The following is a 21,785-nucleotide window of genomic DNA, read 5'->3' on the forward strand; positions in this document are numbered from 1 at the left end:
GACCGTGATGGCCCCAGAACATAATAGTAGAGATTCACACCAAACAGCTGCACACTGAGCAGGACGCGGACGCGCCGCTCCATCATTCTGGATACCACTCTTAAAGCAGTTTCTGGTACTCTAAGTACAAGGGTCCCTCACCATATTCTTCACCCTCTATTCTGGCACCTGTAACCAAGTAACCCCATGACTAAGACCCGGGAGGGTCGAAACGTTGGGTTGTTATATCGAAATTGTATCCCTACACTGCTTGTGGTCTATTTATCTGTTTGAGACAATCTTTTTTGGAATAAAAAAAGTGTGTACAGCACGCCTGCAAATTGACATATAAGAGTGTGCGGTGAATTTCTACTATTATGAGGCCTGAGAATGGACATGGTAATGTTTCGTAAACTTATGCAGGCTGGACCAAGTCGCAGCTCTGCAGACTTGTGCTGCCGATGCTTGGTGCCGGATGGCCCAAGACGCACCCACTGACTGAGTAGAATGAGCCTTAATCCCTGCTGGGACGGAGTGACCTCTGACTCGGTAGGACTCCTGGATAGCTGTACGAATCCACTTGGCTATCGTAGCTTTGGAAGTGGCTAGACCTTTCCTCGACCCTTCCGGGAGCACAAACAGGGCATCTGACCTGGGGAAAGACGCCGTCCTCGAGACGTATATCCTAAGGGCTCTCACCAAGTCCAGTGTGTGAAGAGCCTTCTCGGTGCGATGTACTGGTGCCGGACAAAGTGAAGGCAAGACAATTTCCTCATTCAGGTGGAAAGATGAGACAACTTTCTTCTGAAAAGACTGGGATGTTCTCAAAACCACCTTATCTTTATGAAAAGTGAGGAAAGGAACTTGGCAAGACAAAGCAGCCAGTTCTGAGACTCGTCGGATGGACGTGACAGCAACCAGGAAGGCAACTTTCCATGACAGAAAAGACAGGGAAACGTCCTGCAGAGGTTCAAAAGGAGCCTCCTGCAAGACACAGAGGACAAAATTAAGGTCCCATGGTTCCAATGGCATCTTATAGGAAGGCACCACATGGGAGACTCCCTGAATGAACGTCTTCACCTGTAATCTGTTGGCAATTTTACATTGGAACAGGACTGACAAAGCTGAAATCTGCCCTTTGAGAGAACTAAGGGCGAGACCTAAGTCCAAACCCGAGTGAAGGAATTCAAGGATGGAAGGAATGGAAAAAGCAAGAGGAGAGCGTCCTCGGTCCTTGCACCATGAGAATAAGGTCTTCCAAATGCGATGATATATATATGCATAGACTTAGGCTTTCTAGCACTGATCATGGTAGAAATGACCTTCTGAGAGAAGCCTGTCTGTGTCAGCACCCAGGACTCAATGGCCATGCCGTCAAACACAGGGCCTCGGAGTTCTGGTGGTAAATGGGGCCCTGGGACAATAAGTCTGTGCGATTCGGTAATCGCCAGGGGACATTGGCGACTAGTTGAACTAGTTTGGCGTACCAGGCCCTGCGCGGCCAATCTGGCGCAATCAGGATTACTGGTATCCCCTCCGCTCTGATCTTCTTGATGACTCTCGGCAGCAAGGGAAGCGGGGAAAATATGTACGGAAGCTGGAACTGATGCCACGAGTGACCAAGTGCATCTGCCCCAATGGCTGCCGGATCGTGAGACCGAGCTATGAAGTTGGGAACCTTGGAATTTAGCCGTGAGGCCATCAGATCCACATCCGGGGTTCCCCAACGACAGCAGATCTGGTGGAAGATTTCCGGATGGAGAGACCATCAGGAGTCGAGACCTTGACGGCTGAGGAAATCTGCCTCCCAATTTTCCACTCTCGGGATGTGAACCGCTGATATCATTGAGCGGTTTTCCTCGGCCCAATGAAGAATGTGGCCTACCTCGGTCATGGCTGCCTTGCTGCATGTTCCCCCCTGCCGGTTGATGTATGCCACTGCCGTGGCATTGTTGGACTGAATCCTGATGGGACGACCTGTCAGGAAGGGATGGTATTGAAGAAGAGCCAACCTGATTGCCCGTATTTCCAGGATGTTGATGGGCAGGCGAGCTTCCTGAAGAGACCAGCGAGACCAGCGGCCCTGCGCAGTGTGATGGTGGAACACTGCTCCCCAGCCCAGAAGACTGGCATCTGTTGTCACAACTAGCCAATGTACTGGGAGAAAGGACTTCCTTTGATTCAGGGAGGACTTCAAAGTCCACCACCTGAGAGACTGTCTGACTCGCTGGGGAAGGAGGAAACGACGATCGAGAGATAACGGGTTCCTGTCCAACACAGCCAGGAGAGCATGTTGTAAGGGGCGGAGGTGTAGTTGAGCGAATGGGACCGCCTCCATAGCTGCTACCATCCTGCCGAAGACTCTCATACTAAAACGTAGAGAGCGAGAATGAGGTTGGGAGAGCTTCTGAGCTTCCCGCTGTAAGACTGAGATCTTTTCCGGGGGAAGAAGTACTAACCCCTGGGACGAGTCCAGTATCATTCCTAGAAAGGAAATTCGCTGAGCCGGTACTGGGGAAGATTTTTTGAAGTTTATCTTCCAACCCAGGTGAGAAAGAGTATCTATTGTGATGTTCACGGCCTCCTTGCAGGTGCGGAAAGAGTGGCCTTTGATGAGGATATCGTCTAGATACGGTAACACCACCACACCTCAGGTATGAAGGATGGCCACGGTGGCCGACATGACCTTGGTGAATACCCTGGGAGCGGTGGCGAGGCCGTAGGGCAGAGCAGCAAATTGAAAGTGATCTTCCTTAACTGCGAAGCGAAGGAACCTTTGGTGAGAAAGTAAAATGGGAATGTGGAGGTACGCGTCCTGGATGACTATGGACCCCATGAACTCACCTTTTTCCATGGAGGCGATGACAGAACGAAGCGATTCCATCCGGAACCGTCGCACCCTGACAAACTTGTTCAGCAGTTTTAGGTCCAGTATGGGCCGTACTGTTCCGTCCTTCTTTGGAACAATGAACAGGTTTGAATAAAAACCTTGAAACCTTTCGCTTTGAGGGACCGGGATAATACCCCTGTCTTCTTTTAGAGAGCTTATGGCCTGGAAGAACTCTGATGCCTTTGCCCTGGGAGGAGAAGACAGGAAGAAGCGATTTGGTGGAAGAGTGGAGAATTCTATCTTGTATCCCGAGGATACTAGGTCACAGACCCATTCGTCGCGAATGACCAAGAGCCACGCGACGCTGAAGGAAAGCAGCCGGCCGCCTACTTTGAGGGTGTCCTCCAGATACGGAAGGGAGTCATTGTGTGGGAGACCTGCCCGGTCTGGACCCTCTGGACCCTGACTGCCTAGGCCTGCCTCTCCAAGAAGGGGAAGGTTTGTAAGAGGTCTGAGGACCTCTATCCCTCTGTTGATAAGCGATAAGCGAGGGGGAGGGGTGTGTCTGTATGTAAAATCCACCTTAAAACCCATCCTGCATGATAATATAGGTGAATCTAATGAAAATGTAGAGTCCCTGTGGGTGGAGATAAGGGGAGGGGGAAAACGGTAATTAGTCTTACCGGTAATAGTATTTCCAGGAATCCATCCTGACAGCACCATGGAGGTTGTCTTCTTATCCACAGTGGGACAGGAAACCACGAGTATAAAAGGACCCTCCCCTTACCAATCCTCAGTGATTTTCAAAGTACCACATCTGGATGGATGCCAAAAAAGAATATTTTATTAAACACAAGCAAGATACAAATGTTTACATCACATTAGATCTTAGTAAATTAGCATGGGAAGGGAAACTAGTAGTGCTGTCAGGATGGATTCCTGGAAATACTATTACCGGTAAGACTAATTACCGTTTTCCAGTTCATCCACCTGACAGCACCATGGAGAAGTACCAAAGCAGACTACTTCCTAGGGTGGGAATACTGCCTGGAGTACCCTCCTGCCAAAACTTAATTGTGTTGACATTACGTCTAGTTTGTAATGTTTGGAGAACGTACTAAGATTTGACCAGGAAGCGGCGTTACAAATTTGATCTGCTGAAGCGCCCCCTTTTTCTGCCCATGAGGCTGCCATTGACCTAGACGAATGTGCTCTGATATAACCCGGTGGATCCCTCCCCCGGGCTTTATAGGCCGATATTATTGCGGATCTAATCCATCTCGCGATTGTGGATTTAGACGCCTTCTTACCCTTATTCGGGCCTCTAAACTGAACAAACAGGTTATTATCTACCCTCCAGGGTGCTGTAATTTCTAGGTATTTAAGAACCGATTCTCTAACATCCAGACTATGATAAAGAGACTCTTTTTGATTTTTGGGAGACTGAAAGAAGGAAGGGAGTATGACTTCCTGATTAATATTTGAATCGGAGACCACCTTCGGAAGGAAAGCTGGGTCCAGTCTCAGAACCAGCCTGTCATGAAAAATTTGTAAGTATGGATCTTGAATAGAGAGGGCCTGAAGCTCTCCCAGTCTCTTAGCGGAAGTAATGGCTACGAGGAAGGCCGTTTTTAGGGACAATTTACCTATGTCTGGGTTATCATCCAAATCAAACTGAATTTTACATAATTCGTTAAGAACCAGATTTAAGTCCCATGGTGGGATAGTCTTTCTTAACAGAGGTTTTAGTCTTGCAACTGCCCTGGAAAATCGACTTATCCATGGGTGAGCTGATAAAGTACAGTCGTAGAAAACACTAAGGGCCGCGATTTGTACCCGTAAGGTACTGGGTCTGAGACCTGCATTAAACCCTGCCTGGAGAAAATCGAGGATTTTGGGAACATTAGGGCGGTCAGTATCGACTGCAGTTTCTCCACAGTAACTGCAGAATTTTTTCCAGATTTTTAAGTAGATAGAAGAGGTTACTGGCTTCCTGCTTGCTTTTAACGTAGAGATTACCTCGTCCGATAAACCCTTTGCTCTTAGGACTTGCCGCTCAGGATCCAGGCTGATAGACGGAGGGATTCCGGATTCTGGTGGAGAACGGGACCTTGAAAGAGGAGATCCCTTCTTTGTGGAAGAATAACTGGTTTCTCCTTTGACATCTTTTTCAGTAAGGTAAACCAACTCCTCTTCGGCCAGTACGGTACTACAAGAAGGACTTTGGCTCCATCTTCTGCGATCTTCCTGAGAGTTCTTGGTATTAGAGCAAGCGGTGGGAACGCGTACAACAGGCCTCTCTCCCATGATTGGGAGAAGGCATCGACTCCAGCCGGGTTTTCCTGAGGGTTTAGTGAATAGAAGATGCTGGTTTTTGCGTTCTGTCTGGTTGCAAAGAGGTCTATCTCCGGGTACCCCCAATGACGACACAGGTCTCTGAAAACCACGTTGTTTAGCTCCCATTCTGTAGATAGAACCGTCCTCCTGCTCAGGAAGTCTGCTACTTGGTTGCTGGAACCTTCCAGGTGAACTGCGGAGATCGAGAGTACCGTCACTTCTGCCCACCTGAAGATTCGTTCCGCCAACTGCTGTAGAGCTCTGTGTCTCGGACCACCTTGATGTCGAAGGAACGCCACTGCTGTCGTGTTGTCCGAGAGCACCTTTATGTGCCTGTTCTTCACCAAGGCTTGCGCTGAAGATAGGACCTTCCAGACTGCGAGCAGCTCTCTGAAGTTTGAGGACCGCGTGCTGTTTTCTCGGGTCCACAGACCCTGGTAATACCTTCCCTGGACGTGGCCTCCCCAGCCTTGCTGACTTGCGGCCGTGGTAATTATTACTTCGGGAGTATGACTCCAGGGTACTCCCCGCCTGAGGTTTTTGGGATCTGTCCACCAACGCAACGAGGTTTTCACCTGGTTTGGCAGCTGTATCACCCTGTCCAAGGATCCCTGTCTTCTGTCCCAGGATGAGAGAATCGCCTGTTGAAGCTGTCGGGAGTGAAACTGACTCCAGTTCACGCAAGGTATGCAGGCCGTCATCATTCCTAGGATTTTCATAGCATCTCTGATGGAAACTCTGCTTTTCGCGAAGAGATGAATCTTGCTTATTATGCCTCGCAGTTTTTCCTCCGGCAAAAAGGACATCCTGACATCTGAGTCTAACATGACCCCGAGGAATTTTATGCTCCGTTTGGGTACTAGATCGGATTTTTTCCAGTTTATGATCCACCCCAAATTCTGCAGTGTGGAGATTACGAACTGACAGTCGATCCTGAGTTGATCTACCGTGTCTGCTACCACAAGGAAGTCGTCCAGATACGGGATGACTAAGATATCTCGATTTCTTAGGTAGGCTACTACCTCTATCATAATCTTTGTAAAAATTCTTGGCGCTGAAGCTAGACCGAACGGCAGACAACGAAACTGGTAATGAAGGACTTTTCCTCCTTTTTCTACTGCAAACCTCAGATATTTTTGGTGGTTTAGGCAGATAGGAACGTGGTAATACGCACTCTTTAAGTCTAGAGTGCACATAACCACTCCCCTGTCCAGGAGGGGAATCGTAGATCTTATCGATTCCATTTTGAATCGTTTGTATACTACCCAAGAATTTAGGTGTTTGAGATTTATGATAGTTCTTGACTCCCCCGAAGGTTTTATTATAGAGAATAGGCTTGAATAAAATCCCTGTCCTATCTCTTGGGGAGGTACCGGGACAATCGCAGCTGTTTTTAGCAGGTCCTGAATATCTACCCACATGGGCGATGTTGCGGTGAGATGGGGGCTGGAGATCAGGAATTTTTGTGGGGGAGGAGAAGAGAACTCGATTCTGTAGCCCTGAGCCACTAGTTGTAACACCCATGGGCTTGTAGTGATCTTTTGCCAGCCTCCCGAAAACCTGGTTAAACGCCCTCCCACTCTGGTGGCGTCATTTTCTATGGTAGCTCGGTGTTGAACCTGAAAAGGTGGATTCCTTATTTTTGGTTCTAGATTCTCCACCCTTTGGGTAGCTCCACCTGCCTTGTTTCCCTTTCCCCCTATAATCACTTTTTTGATTAAAACGTGGTCTCCGAAAGGGCTGAAATTTTCTGCGCTTGTCCTCTGGGAACCCCTTTTTATCATCTGACGCTTTTTCTAAGATGTCATCTAGTACCGGACCGAAAACTCTTCCTCCTGAAAATGGTATGGCGCAGAGCTTATTTTTGGAATGTACGTCCCCGGACCAGTTCTTGAGCCAGATGGCTCTTCTGGCCGCGTTTGATAAGGATTGATTCCTGGCCGTAAACCTTACTGTTTCTGCCGACGCATCTGCTAAGAAATCTGTACCCATTTTAAGGAGGGGAAGGGATTTTAATATTGTTTCTCTAGGGGTTTTAGAGGAAAGCTGGTCCGCTAGGTCGTCCACCCATAGGTGCATAGACCGTGCTACTGAAGTTGCTGCTATGTTCGCACGCATTACAGCTGCTGAGCTCTCCCAGGCTCGTTTTAGGAGACTGTCTGCCTTCCTATCCATAGCCTCCTTTAGGTTAGATGAGTCCTCAAAGGGTATTGCAGTTCTTTTGGAGACTCTGGCTAAGGGAATGTCTATTTTAGGGACATCCTCCCAGTCTTTGACCTCCGCTGGATCAAAAGGGAGGCGTAGCTTAAAGTCTTTAGGAATGATTAGGCGTTTTTCCGCCTCCTCCCATTCCTCCAGAATCATTCCACGAATATGAGCGTTGACGGGGAAGACTTTTGAGGTCTGGGCTCGTAATCCGCCAAACATTTCATCTTGGATTGAACAAGAGGCTGGCGGCTCTTCAATTTGCATGGTGTGCCTTACTGCGCCCAGGAGCTCGTCCGTGTCCGCAGAGGAAAATAAGTATTTTTTCCCCCTGTGGAGAAACAGCAGACGTAAGTGTCTATCCCGCCGGACACCGGGGCTGTGCACAGCGCGGAGCCCCCTCACCTGCCGGGAGGGTCTTTAAACTCCTCGTTCTCCAGCTCTGAATCGGACAAGGCCCCCTCAGACGAAGAGTCCGAATCCCTCATTCTCTTCTTATCTGGTTGTGATGGTTGAGGAGTCATTAAGCCAGAGACTGACGCCTGTACCTCCTCCCTGATAATAGCCCGCATGTTAGACATGAGAGAGGCCTGCTCTTCGCCCAGTATGCGGTTAGTGCAGGGCTCACACAGGGGTTTCTGCCATGTGTCCTTTAGTTTAGTGGAGCATAAGGGGCACTTCTTACATCTCCCTTTCTTAGCTGCGGCGGTGGAGGCTACCTATAATAACAGAAGCGGCTCTGTTTTAGAAAGAGGTAGAAACAGTCGGGGGGCAGGTATTACCAGTTGCCCTCTGCGGGGGACTTACGTGGGCCTGATTATCACCCTCTATCCTGGCGGAATCCTCCATCTCGGATATTGCAGGATAGGGGTCTACCTACTCCCATTACCTTTTATCCTTTCTGGCGTTGGAGCGCTCGTGCTCGCCGGCATGCCCCGGAAGTGCTCCGTACCGGAAACAGACGCCGACCCTGTCTGACTCACCCGGAAGCGGCTACTCCGGACTTCAGCGTGCGGCGCTGCCCGGGCGATGCGGTGCTGCGGTGAGCCGCCTGACCGCCTCATGTCACAGGGAGTTACAGCGTGCACGGACGAGAGCCCCCCCTGGGAGGAACGTCCGGCAACCCCAGGAGCAGCGCTACACTGGGTAGGCTGAGGGACCCTGTGTCGGGTTTCAGCGCACGGGGTTCTTGCAGCGGGAAGGGTAAAACAGGGCCTAGACCCCCCGATCCACACATCCCCACGGAGCTTGCCGGAATTTCGCGGTTCCTATCCAAAGTGGGACAGGAAAAACACTGAGGATTGGTAAGGGGAGGGTCCTTTTATACTCGTGGTTTCCTGTCCCACTGTGGATAAGAAGACAACCTCCATGGTGCTGTCAGGTGGATGAACTGGAAAAAATAATAAATTACTGATAGGGGTTTGTTATAAATCTCCAAAAATAATGGAAGCAATGGAGAATATCCTCGTAAAGCAAATAGATGAAGCTGCGACTCAAGGAGAAGTCATTATTATGGGGGACTTCAACTACCCTGAAATAGATTGGGGAACAGAAACCTGCAGTTCCAGTAAAGGTAATCGGTTTTTGACAACTATGAGAGACAATTACCTTTCACAACTGGTTCAGGACCCAACAAGGAGGGGGGCACTGCTAGACCTAATATTAACCAACAGGCCAGACCGCATATCAAATATAAGGGTTGGGGGTCACTTGGGGAATAGTGATCACAAAATAATAACTTTTCAGGTCTCCTTTAATAAGATGTGTAGTAGAGGGGTGACAAGGACACTAAACTTCAGGAGGGCAAATTTCCAACGGATGAGAGAGGATCTTGGTGCAATTAACTGGGACTATATCCTGAGACATAAAAGTACACAAAGAAAATGGGAGACGTTTATTAGCATCCTGGATAGGACCCGTGCACAGTATATACCGTATGGGAATAAACATACTAGAAATAGGAGGAAACCAATATGGCTAAATAGAGCTGTAAGGGGCGCAATAAGAGACAAAAAGAAAGCATTTAGAGAATTAAAGGAAGTAGGTAGTGATGAGGCATTAAATAAATATAGAAAATTAAATAAATTCTGTAAAAAGCAAATCAAGGTAGCAAAGATTGAGACAGAGAGACTCATTGCCAGAGAGAGCAAAAATAACCCCAAAATATTCTTTAACTACATAAATAGTAAGAAACTAAAAAATGATAGTGTTGGCCCCCTGAAAAATAGTCTGGGGGAAATGGTGGATGAGGATGAGGAAAAAGCCAATATGCTAAATGACTTTTTTTCATCAGTATTTACAAAAGAAAATCCCATGGCAGCCAATATGACTAGTGATAAAAATTCCCAATTAAATGTTACCTGCTTAACCCAGCAGGAAGTACGGCGGCGTCTAAAAATCACTAAAATTGACAAATCTCCGGGCCCGGATGGGATACACCCCTGAGTACTGCAGGAATTAAGTACAGTCATTGATAGACCATTATTTTTAATCTTTAAAGAGTCCATAATGACAGGGTCTGTACCACAGGACTGGCGCATAGCAAATGTGGTGCCAATATTCAAAAAGGGGACAAAAACTGAACTCGGAAATTATAGGCCAGTAAGCTTAACCTCTACTGTGGGTAAAATCCTGGAGGGCATTCTAAGGGATGCTATACTGGAGTATCTGAAGAGGAATAACCTCATGACCCAGTATCAGCACGGGTTTACTAGGGACCGTTCATGTCAGACTAATTTGATCAGCTTCTATGAAGAGGTAAGTTCCGGACTGGACCAAGGGAGCCCAGTGGATGTATTGTATATGGACTTTTCAAAAGCTTTTGATACGGTGCCACACAAAAGGTTGATACATAAAATGAGAATAATGGGGATAGGGGAAAATATGTGCAAGTGGGTTGAGAGCTGGCTCAGGGATAGGAAACAAAGGGTGGTTATTAATGGAGCACACTCGGACTGGGTCGCGGTTAGCAGTGGGGTACCACAGGGGTCAGTATTGGGCCCTCTTCTTTTTAACATATTTATTAATGACCTTGTAGGGGGCATTCAGAGTAGAATTTCAATATTTGCAGATGACACTAAACTCTGCAGGGTAATCAAGACAGAGGAGGACAATTTTGTATTACAGGATGATTTATGTAAACTAGAAGCTTGGGCTGATAAATGGCAAATGAACTTTAATGGGGATAAATGTAAGGTCATGCACTTGGGTAGAAGTAATAAGATGTATAACTATGTGCTTAATTCTAAAATTCTGGGTAAAACTGTCAATGAAAAGGACCTGGGTGTATGGGTGGATGACAAACTCATATTCAGTGGCCAGTGTCAGGCAGCTGCTACAAAGGCAAATAAAATAATGGGATGTATTAAAATAGGCATAGATGCTCATGAGGAGAACATAATTGTACCTCTATACAAGTCACTAGTGCGACCACACTTAGAATACTGTGCACAGTTCTGGTCTCTGGTGTATAAGAAAGACATAGCTGAACTAGAGCGGGTGCAGAGAAGAGCGACCAAGGTTATTAGAGGACTGGGAGGTCTGCAATACCAAGATAGGTTATTACACTTGGGGCTATTTAGTTTGGAAAAACGAAGGCTAAGGGGTGATCTTATGTTAATGTATAAATATATGAGGGGACAGTACAAAGACCTTTCTGATGATCTTTTTAATCATAGACCTGAGACGAGGACAAGGGGGCATCCTCTACGTCTGGAGGAAAAAAGGTTTAAGCATAATAACAGACGCGGGTTCTTTACTGTAAGAGCAGTGAGACTATGGAACTCTCTGCCGTATGATGTTGTAATGAGTGATTCATTACTTAAATTTAAGAGGGGACTGGATGCCTTTCTTGAAAAGTATAATGTTACAGGGTATATACACTAGATTCCTTGATAGGGCGTTGATCCAGGGAACTAGTCTGATTGCCGTATGTGGGGTCGGGAAGGAAATTTTTTCCCCATGGTGGAGCTTACTCTTACCACATGGGTTTTTTTTGCCTTCCCCTGGATCAACATGTTAGGGCATGTTAGGTTAGGCTATGGGTTGAACTAGATGGACTTAAAGTCTTCCTTCAACCTTAATAACTATGTAACTATGTAACTATGTTGTGCCGGGCCAGGTCCGGAAGATGTGGAAGTAGAGGACCAATTTGAGTTGAAGCGAAAAAAAAATAAAAAATCGGGACCGAGCCTGCTGCTGCTGGTTCCAAAAGGGTCTCTGTTGTGGAAGAAATTTATTCTTCCCTCCAGTGGTATCGGAAATTAATTGGTCGAGCTTTTCGCCAAAAAGGTGACCACTCTGATGTGGAAGAGAAGTCAATGACTTTTTGGAAGCCGAATCCGCATGCCAGTCCCTGAGCCATAAGGACCTCCGGATGGTGATGGCGTTTGCTGCTGCTTGCGAAGCACAGTTAGCAGCGTCCAGGGACGCGGTAACTACAAAACCGGTTTTTACGTACCGGTAATAGGATTTTACAGAGTCCACGACAGCACCCACAACGAGAGAGGGGATCCGCCCACCTTCCGGACAGGAACCTACAGGTTAAAAAAGGGCGGCCCCCCCTCGCCCTCCAGTTTGTGTTCCAGAGTACAAGGGATACCGCCAATGAATCAGTACATGATAATATTATCTTAAACACTACTAAATACCACCACCTCTATAGAGTGATCTCTAAGGCACACCTTCCAACAGAGTGCAGGAATAAGTAACTAAATACGGGGGGGAATGTATGGGTGCTGTCGTGGACTCTGTAAAATCCTATTACCGGTACGTAAAAACCGGTTTTCCTATCGCCACGACAGCACCCACAACGAGAGACTTTCAAAGACTAATTAACTGGGAGGGACCACAGCACTAAGTACTGCACGGCCAAACTGTAAGCTGGCATTAGCAGATAGATCGCCTTGATAGTGTTTATAAAAGGTGGAAGGTGATGACCAAGTTGCCGCCTTACATATCATTTCAATGGGGACATCTGCCTTCTCCGCCCAGGATCATGCCATGGCCCGAGTGGAGTGCGCCCTGATGCCTTCGGGTGGTGTTACTCCCCTGGCAGAGTAGGCCAGACATATCGCTTCTCTAATCCACCTAGCGATAGAGCTCTTCGTGACACTGGAACCCTTTTTTCGATTCTGGAAAGAAATAAACAGAGCCCTACTCTGTCTCCAGCTTTGTGTCCTATCCAGGTATTCTAATATTACCCTCTTAACATCTAGGGTATGATATTTTTTCTCCTCATCTGAACCCGGATTTTCATAGAAAGATGGTAAATAAATCTCCTGACTTCTATGAAATTTAGTTGCCACTTTTGGCAAGTATGCAGGATCAGGTTTTAAGGCAATCTTATCTTGGAGAATTATCAAGTAGGGAGGATCTACTGACAAAGCATGTATATCACTGACCCTCCTGGCAGATGTTAACGCTAAGAGTAAGGCTGTTTTTAACGTTAGATTTTTAATTGAAATAGATTCTAATGGCTCAAAGGGGGGTTCAGTCAACGCCTCAAGCACCAAGTTGAGGTCCCAAGGAGGTACCCTGGCAATATGGATTGGGTTAGAACGCTGACATGCCTTAATAAATCTAGCAACCCATCTATTACCAGCTATGTCACTGTTGTACAGAGCTCCTAAGGCTGATACATGAACCCTTAGAGTGTTAACCGCTAGACCCAACTCCCAGCCCTTCTGAAGAAATTCTAAAATGGCTGAGATCGGAGCATTATCTCCCAATGGTTTCTGGTAAAACATAAGGAATTTTTTCCAAATTTTTGAATAGATTTTTGTTGTAACCTCCTTCCTGCTTTTCAATAAGGTAGTTACTAAAGCCTCGGAGAACCCCCTCTCCTTCAGAAGCTCCCTCTCAAGTTCCACGCTGTTAAGTGAAGAGTCTCCAAATCTGGATGACGAAATGGACCTTGAGAGAGAAGATCCGGAACCACTGGTAACACCCAGGGATCGGTGACAGACATTGCTTTGAGAAGAGAAAACCAAGGCCTCCTGGGCCAAAAGGGGGCGATTAAGATTATTCTGGCCCCTTCCTCCCGGATCTTCCTGAGAACTATCGGAATTAGACACATAGGAGGGAATGCATACGCTAGCCGGAAGTTCCAACGGACGCGAAGGGAGTCCACTATGAGAGGTTGGTCTGCCCTGTGTAAGGATGCGAACCTCCTGGTCTTCTTGTTCTCCCTGGTAGCAAACAGATCTATTGTCGGTAATCCCCACAGATTGACTATCTGATTGAATATGCGCTGGTCTAGGGACCATTCTCCCTGACGAAGGGAATGGCGACTGAGGTAGTCTGCTTCTATATTGAGTTTCCCTTCTATGTGAACCGCTGTCAGAGATTGTAAGTGATCCTCGGCCAGAGACAATATCTGTGCTGCAGTGGTCATTAAGGAATGTGACCTTGTCCCTCCCTGATGATTGATGTAGGACACCACAGTCATATTGTCTGACTGTATTTGAACGTGCAAACTCTTCAGGGAAGGTAGCAGACAAAGAAGAGCCTGGTTGACTGCGGCCAGCTCTCTTAGGTTTGAGGAATTCTGGGACTCTAGACTTGACCAACGCCCCTGGGTTAGAATGTCTCCCATATGGGCTCCCCAACCGAACGGACTGGCATCTGTCGTGACCACGTTGTCCGGAGTGATGGTCCAGAGGACTCCTTTTGACAAATGTACCGGATTGAGCCACCATCTGAGGTCGTGAAGAGTGGCAGGTGATATACTGAACTTCCTGCTTAGAGCACCCCGAAGATTTTTCTCTGCTTGAAGCACCTCGTACTGAAGCATTCGGGTGTGAGATTGAGCCCATCTCACCGCCGATATACATGCAGTCAAAGAACCTAGAAGAGACATTGCGTCTCTTAAACTTAAGTTTGGAGCTTCCCTTACGGCCGTGATCTTCTGAATGATCCTTTGTTTCTTTTCTTCTGGTAGGAAGGATGACTGATTCTCTGAGTCTAGGAGAACTCCTAAGAATGATTGATGTCTCGTGGGTTCTAGTTTTGACTTTTTCCAGTTGATTATCCACCCGAGACCCTGTAGGGATGATATTATGGCATTTACCCTAGATGTACACTGAGCGACAGAATTTCCAATTATTAAAAAATCGTCTAGATAGGGCACTACCAGGGTTTCTCTTTCCCTGACATGGGCCATTACTTCTGACACAACCTTTGTAAAAATTCTAGGAGCCATGGATAGGCCAAAGGGCATTGCTAAGAACTGGAAATGCTTAATCTGATGGTTTACCCATACTGCCATCCTGAGGAATTGCTGATGATCCCGGTGAACTGGAAGATGGTAATACGCATCTTTTAGATCCAACACTGACATGTAGCACCTAGGAAACAAAAGCTTAGTTGTTGATCTGATGGATTCCATCTTAAAACCACGGTACTGAAGATATTCATTCAATCTGCGTAAATTTATAATAGTCCTAAAGGACCCATCAGGCTTAGAGATTAAGAACAGCGGAGAATAAAAGCCAGTCTTCTCCTGATATCTTGGTACTTCTTCAATAACTCGCTTTGTCAGCAATTGTTGAATCTCTAACTCTAAGGCCTGTTGTTGGGCCGGAGTATCCAGTGATGTTACAATAAAACGATTTGGGGGAGTTCTCAAAAACTCTAATTTTAAACCTGACCCGACTACCCCCATTATCCAGGCACTAGATGTTATCTTCTGCCATTCTGCTGAGAAGAACTTTAGTCTTCCCCCTACTGGCAGACCTGCTTTATCTGCGTCTCCGTCTTGAGAAAGATGAAGGGTTTTTATAGTATCCACCTTTCTTCTTCTGATCCGACGTTTCCCAGTCCCGATTATATCCCTGCTGGTCTGACTGGAATCTCCTGAAGGGCATGCGTCTCCGGAAGGCGTTCCTAAAAGTGGGATTAAATGCTTTAGGAAATCCCTTCTTTCTATCTTCTGCCTTTGCAAGTATGTCATCCAGCACCGGGCCGAACAGGTACTCACCCCTACACGGTATAGAGCACAATTTGGCTTTTGCCTGGGCATCCCCCTTCCAAGTCTTTAGCCAAAGCGCCCGTCGGGCTGCATTTGAGAGCCCCGCCGATCTTGCAGCTAATTTCAGGGAGTCAATTGAGGCATCTGCCAGGTAAGCCGCTCCTTCTCTGACCTGAGACAGGGAGTTTAGCAACTTATCCCTAGGTGTTTTGGCTTTAAGCTGTTCTTCCAGCTGCGTCACCCAGACCATGATTGACCTCGCCGTACAGGTGCCTGCAATTGCAGGTTTAAAGGCTCCCGATGATGCTTCCCACACTTTCTTAAGGAGCATGTCAGCCTTTCTGTCTGAGGGATCCTTAAGGAGTCCTACATCCTCTAATGGTAGTGAGGCTGTTTTTGAGGTAGAGGCTACTGCCGCATCCACTTTCGGGACCTTCACCCACTGAGATAAGGTGTCATCCTCAAAGGGGTACCTTCTTTTTGCGGCCGAAGGTAAGAACCCCTTATCCAGCTTGTCCCATTCTCGTCTGACCAGATCTTTAATGGTCTCAACTACGGGGAAAGCTCTACGATTTCTCTGGCTCAGTCCTGCAAACATGATTTCCTGGGTGGTTTTTGGCTCTTTGCTCTCTGCCACCCCCATAGTTGCACGGACTGCTTTAATTAAAGTGTCCATATTCTCCGTGGAGAAACAAGGCCTTCCTTCCTCATCCGAGGAGGCCGATGATGAAGTGTCCGAGCACTCGCCCTCTTGCAATGAAGGGCTGGAATCGGATAATACCTCCATGCTACTTTTCTCATGCCGCTTGGTTTTAAGGGATGATTTTATTTCCTCCCTAATTACTTCCCTTAAATCTGATACACGAAGGGGAGCTTCTTCCTCTAACGTGCGGCATATACACAACTGACATAACTTTTTTAGATAGGTGTCAGGTAGCGGCTCCGTGCATAACGCACACTGCTTATGCTTGGACTTTGAGGTCTTTTTTCCCTATAAGAAAACATAGTACAGGGGACAATCTGTATCAGCCAATGGTTCAAATATAAACTCACCACTGCTGATGAAACAATAAAGTACCGGTTTTTGAGGGGGTGAGGTACGACGTGACGCGCCAGAGTCCTGCTGCCCGCGTGCCACATCTCCAGTGTGAGATCTGCTGCTGCTCCTCTGCTCACCTAACGGTCGGTGTTCGGCGTCTCCTATAGAAGACATGCTGCCGCACACTACTCACCAAGCGCTGCCTTCTTTTCAAAGGTCCCGCGCTCTTCCTCCCGGCCTCCTCCGGAAGTCGTTCCTCTACTTCCGGGTCATAAGCGCCGACATTCTGTAGCGTCGTGCGCGCGTGGTCGACTCGGGGCGGCATGCCTTCCCCCGGGAACGCCACTACGACCGCTCAGCTATTCACCGAGCCGGTCCTTGCCAGACGAGGGGGGAGGCTGAAAACAGAACCTCCCCCGACGCTGCTTCCAGGCCCCCGACTCTGCCGTTCTCACCCGGACACCGCACAGAGGCTTGGCGGACCTGGGTAAGCTAAACTGTAGGCTCCCGCCGTCCGGACAGGAACCCAAACTGGAGGGCGAGGGGGGGCCGCCCTTTTTTAACCTGTAGGTTCCTGTCCGGAAGGTGGGCGGATCCCCTCTCTCGTTGTGGGTGCTGTCGTGGCGATAGGAAAATCTCCAGCTCTGGCTATCTGAGTAGCGAGGTCTGATATCTCGGGGCGGGGGTTGGGGGAGATCGGTATCCAGCACCGCTGCAGACAAGACCTCAGCCCAGTGGGTCGTAGCCTTAACCACCCACGTAGCAGCAAAAGATGGGAAGAGTGCGGCTGCTGAGGCTTCAAAGGCTGAACGTGCCATATTGTCGATCTGATGATCGGTTGGGTTTTTAATAGAGGCGCCCTCCGAAGAGGATAAAATAGATTTAGTAGCCAGGCGTGATACCGGAGGATCTACCGGAGGAGATTGAGACCAATCTTTTCTTAGATCCTGGGCAAAGGGATATTTTGATTCCATGGGTTTCTGCCCTGTGAATCGTTTATCGGGACAGATCCTGTGAGATTCAACGATTTCCTTAAATTTAGGATGAGTAGCGAATACCTTGTGAGCACGGCATGATCCGTTTTAGATAAAGGTTCCTCCTCAAGTTTCAAAGCTTTATTCACTGACTCAGAGTCGAGAGTCTCCTGATCGTTATGAAATTTCTGATCTAGGGACGTGTCAGAGTCATCCTCTGAAACAGGTGCTCTGCCAGCCCCAATGGAAGGGGAACGAGAAATGGAGCTCTCAGAACCCGAATCCCGGTGATGGTCTGGGGATATGGCATGAGTCCTTTTTCTGGAAAGGCGAGAGCCCCTTGGCAAGGTACGACCCCTAGAGTACGAGGGGTTTTGAGGATTGGAAGCGTCGTCCGTAAGGGTGCCCTGGTTAGAGGAGGGGTCTCGGAACGATTCTAACGCTTTTGCCAGGGATGCCATAGACCGGGTAAGGGAGGTAGCCCACTCAGGGGGACCAGGCTCACTAGGTTTGGTATCAGTAACAGGTGGTTCCTGAACAGTCACCGGTTCACAAACTGTGCACAATGCAGTATTGTGACCCCGCGGTAATGAGACCTTACAAGAGGTACATGCAGCGAAAAATACAGTGTGGGTTTTCCCAGACTTTTTGTGAGGCCTTGATTGAGACATAGTAGCCTTGAGGAGAGCGCTTACTAGCAGGGGAAGTGTTAAGCTATGTATCTGCAGCTTACCCAGGTCCTGTGTCTTGAGTCCCCAGGGGAGGTCTGCAATGTATGGTCCTGAAACCAGAACCGCTGATAAGGAAAGCTGGAGCAGCGCTGCAGCATCAGCACTGTGGGTGTCCCAAGATGGCCGCCGAGATTTGTGAGAGCGCTTCTCAGGGAACGAGAAGCGCTAGAAAAGGTGGGCGGCGGTAACTGCCGGTGGGCGTGGCCAATAACTCCGGCCTGAATGCAGGGAATAGCCGGGGACTAAATTTTTCAAGCTTGCGGTTGCGGCCTGCGGTGTCGCGACCACTATTAGTGCCATCCTGTGCGGCGCTCCGTTATAGAAAAAGCCACCCTGCGGACCACCCACGGACCCAGGCTTTATGCCCTAGAGGTGCGGACCTTCTATACCCCAGGGACCAGGACCCCCCCGAGCACCTCGGCCCCTGCAGTGTACTCACGGTAGATGCAGTGGGCCGGTGCTCAATCCACCGTCGCCATAGTCAGGGAGGGGGTGGAGAGATAATGCCGCCTTGCGTCATCAGCTATATCAGTGGTGATGCAGTGGGAGGCTGCATGAACGCCATACATAATATGTCCAGCTATGCACCTGGCTCCAGGAGAGATAGATGGAGGGCTACTCCATGTGGTCGCCTGCTATGGAGGGGGGAGATCGGAACGCGAAGGAACCGTCGCCAGTAAGGTGAGCTCAGGGCTGGCATCAAACGTTGCAGGAAAGGATACGGAAGGAACGCTCCACGTACTTGCCTGTTGGTGGTTCGGGGGGAGATCGGAACCTAGAAAGGGTCCGTCGCCCCCATTCGCTCCATTAAGGGAAAAAATAGAATTAAAATAAAAATGAAAATAAAAACAGTGGGGTCTGAAAGCAGACCCAAGTGCCTCCTACAGACACTAAGCAAGAACTGGTTCACTTAGAGCCAGCAGGAGGGTGTATACTGCAGGGGAGGAGCTATTCTTATGTGTTAACTTAGTTTCCTCCTAGTGGCAGCAGCATAACACCCATGGTCCTGTGTCCCCCAATGAGGCATAGGAGAAACACGCCTTTCTTGGTATATGATCAATGAAAAATTATCTGCCATACTTACAGAGTTATTAAATTTGAGAAAATATGGCTTCCCTGGGCGAAGTATGGCAACCACACCCCCTTTGCCACACCTGTAGTTTGTCTAACCAATCCAGATCCCCCTGATTCTGATTGAATCACTTTACAGGAACTGGACATAATATACCCCCTCCTCAGGCTTCCCTCCCCCTTCCCTTGTCTCCTACCCTGTTTGTTAAATGTTTATATGCCCTCTTGTACGTATGCTGTAAACATATGTCTGTATTGAGGTTTACTTCACCCTATTTGCAAAATTCACTAAAAATCTATTGTAAAAAAAATATGAACCAATAGAAAAAAAATTCCTATTGTTGCCGGATGCCGGCCGGCAGATCTCGGTGGGCGCACTGAACATACGCCCGCCATTTTCTTCACAGAAGACGCCAATGGCTGGAAGACAGGAACGGGGGATGCAAGAGGGTCCAGGAACACCGGAGGTACCGAGGGGGCTTGGGGGACCCCATTTCTCTCTCCTCTGATGTGCTAGATTATATCAGAGGAGAGAAATTAAATTGGAAATCAGACTTTTTTTTTATTTTTTGCAGTCGACGTTATTCAGTGAATACCCCCGGTACCCGAGACCCCATAGAATTTCCAACACAGGGAGGCGCTATAACCTTATTTCTCAGCGCCACTGAGGAATAAGTACCTTTAATTGCCACCATTAAAAGGTGTATTGGTGGTCCTTAAGGGGTTAATAATGCAAAGTTATAACATTTTCTCAATGTCCTTCATCTTTCAAATTACAGATTTTTAATTACTATGAATTAGACTTGAATTGACTGGAAGGTAAAGGAATAGAAAACTGCTATAATGTTTCTGTTTCTTTTAACATTCACCCCATACTACTTTATTTCTTACAATTTCCTGTAATCCCTCCACGCAGTAAGGAACTAGTCATTTCTTCCTCCATCCTCCCCAGCCACCTCACCTCCTCCACAGAACTGTTCTTCCACATACAATCCTTTTTCTCCAGACACACAAGGCCACATCATGTCCTATCCAGCTCCTACCTTCTAACGCTCTGTCTGCTGCTCCTCATTGCTGGTGACGTATTCCCTAATCCTGGCCCTCCTCATCACATCCCCACACTTATTTCTAACCCCCTGCCATGATCCTCTACATGTCTTCGCAACCACGATAACCTCATACCCATTCATCCAGCCCCCACTCCCCAGGTCCCCCTACCTGGAGCACTATGGAACGCACGCTCTGTCTGCAATAAACTGTCATTTATCCATGACCTCTTTATCAATAACAAACTCTCCTTCTTTGGCATCACTGAAACCTGACTCACCCCCTCTGACTCAGGCTCTCCAGCTGCATTTTCTTATGGCGGACTCAATCTCTCTCACGCCCCTCGCCCCAGCAAAAAACGTGGCGGAGGAGTTGGCTTGCTCCTGTCTGATACCTGCTCCTTTACCCCAAATCCACTACCACCCTCCACTGCTCTTCCCTCGTTTGAGGTGCACTCCATCTGCATCTACTCCCTCTCCAACCTCCAGCTGGCTGTCATCTACCGCCCCCCAGAACTAATCATCTCCATCTTTCTTGATCACTTCACCACCTGGCTACTTCATTTCCTCTCAGCCGACATCCCCACTATCATCATGGGTGACTTCAATATCCCCATTGACACTTCGACCTCAGCTGCCTCTAAACTTTTATCGCTCACTGCCTCCTTTGGTCTCAATCAATGGTCATCCGCAGCCACCCATAAAGATGGCCACACACTGGACCTCATCTCCACCCGCCTCTGTTCCCTTACTAATCTCTCTAACTCACCCCTCCCCCTGTCTGACCACAACCTACTGACATTTTCTTCCCTCTCCTCTCCTAGTGCACAACCCCCACTCCACAAACTCACTCATCCTCGCAGAAATCTCAAACACTTCAATTTACACTCACTCTCGGAGTCCCTTCTCCCTCTTACAGACATAGCTTCCTTCCATGACACAGATGCTGCTGCCACTTTTTATAACACCACAATAACAGCTACACTTGATTTGGCCGCCCCCTCACACATAGCAACACTCGTACAATCAACAGGCAGCCCTGGCTGACCAGCCTGACCAAAGAACGGAGACGGGCTTCCAGGGTCGCTGAGCGGAGATGGAAGAGATCTCGTTCTGATGAGCACTTTATCGCATACAAGCAGTCCCTCACCAGCTTCAAGTCCACTCTCACTGCAGCAAAACAAACCTACTTCTGATCTCTCATATCCTCCCTGACTCACAACCCTAAACAGCTCTTCAACACTTTCAATTCTCTACTCCATCCCCCAGCACCTCCTCCCTCTCATTTCTGCTGAAGACTTTGCCTCTTTCTTTAAGAATAAGATCGATAACATCAGACAAAGCTTTGGCCCGAAGCCCCCAATGCCCCTTCCTCCTGACTTCTCAGCCCTGTTGTTCCAAAGCCAGCTTCACCATGACGATCAGCTCTCCACCCTTCTGTTAAGATCACATCTCCCCACTTGCACGCTTGACCCGCTCTCATGCCACCTCATCCCTAACCTCGCCAAAGTCTTCATCCCAACCCTAACACAACTCTTCAACCTCTCACAAACGGTGTCTTCCCCTCATCCTTCAAACATGCATTAATCACACCTATCCTCAAA

The 21,785-nt window shown here is 48.1% G+C and overlaps 2 protein-coding genes across 3 annotated transcripts in view; both read right to left on the reverse strand.

Moving 5' to 3' along the window:
* DNAJC8 (DnaJ heat shock protein family (Hsp40) member C8) overlaps nucleotides 1-21,785 on the reverse strand; it is a 325,593-nt gene that overhangs the window by 32,556 nt on the left and 271,252 nt on the right. The gene's annotated exons all lie outside the window — the stretch shown is intronic.
* LOC143817512 (lamina-associated polypeptide 2, isoforms alpha/zeta-like) lies at nucleotides 6,737-8,746 on the reverse strand. Its single transcript, XM_077298987.1, has 2 exons — nucleotides 7,757-8,746; nucleotides 6,737-7,682 (listed from the first exon to the last, which is right to left on the reverse strand). The coding sequence occupies exons 1-2, from the start codon at nucleotides 7,930-7,932 to the stop codon at nucleotides 6,737-6,739; spliced, it is 1,122 nt and encodes a 373-aa protein (XP_077155102.1). The 5' UTR covers nucleotides 7,933-8,746.

The sequence above is a fragment of the Ranitomeya variabilis genome, chromosome 3, assembly GCF_051348905.1.
Source record: "Ranitomeya variabilis isolate aRanVar5 chromosome 3, aRanVar5.hap1, whole genome shotgun sequence".
Taxonomy (NCBI): Eukaryota; Metazoa; Chordata; class Amphibia; order Anura; family Dendrobatidae; genus Ranitomeya; species Ranitomeya variabilis.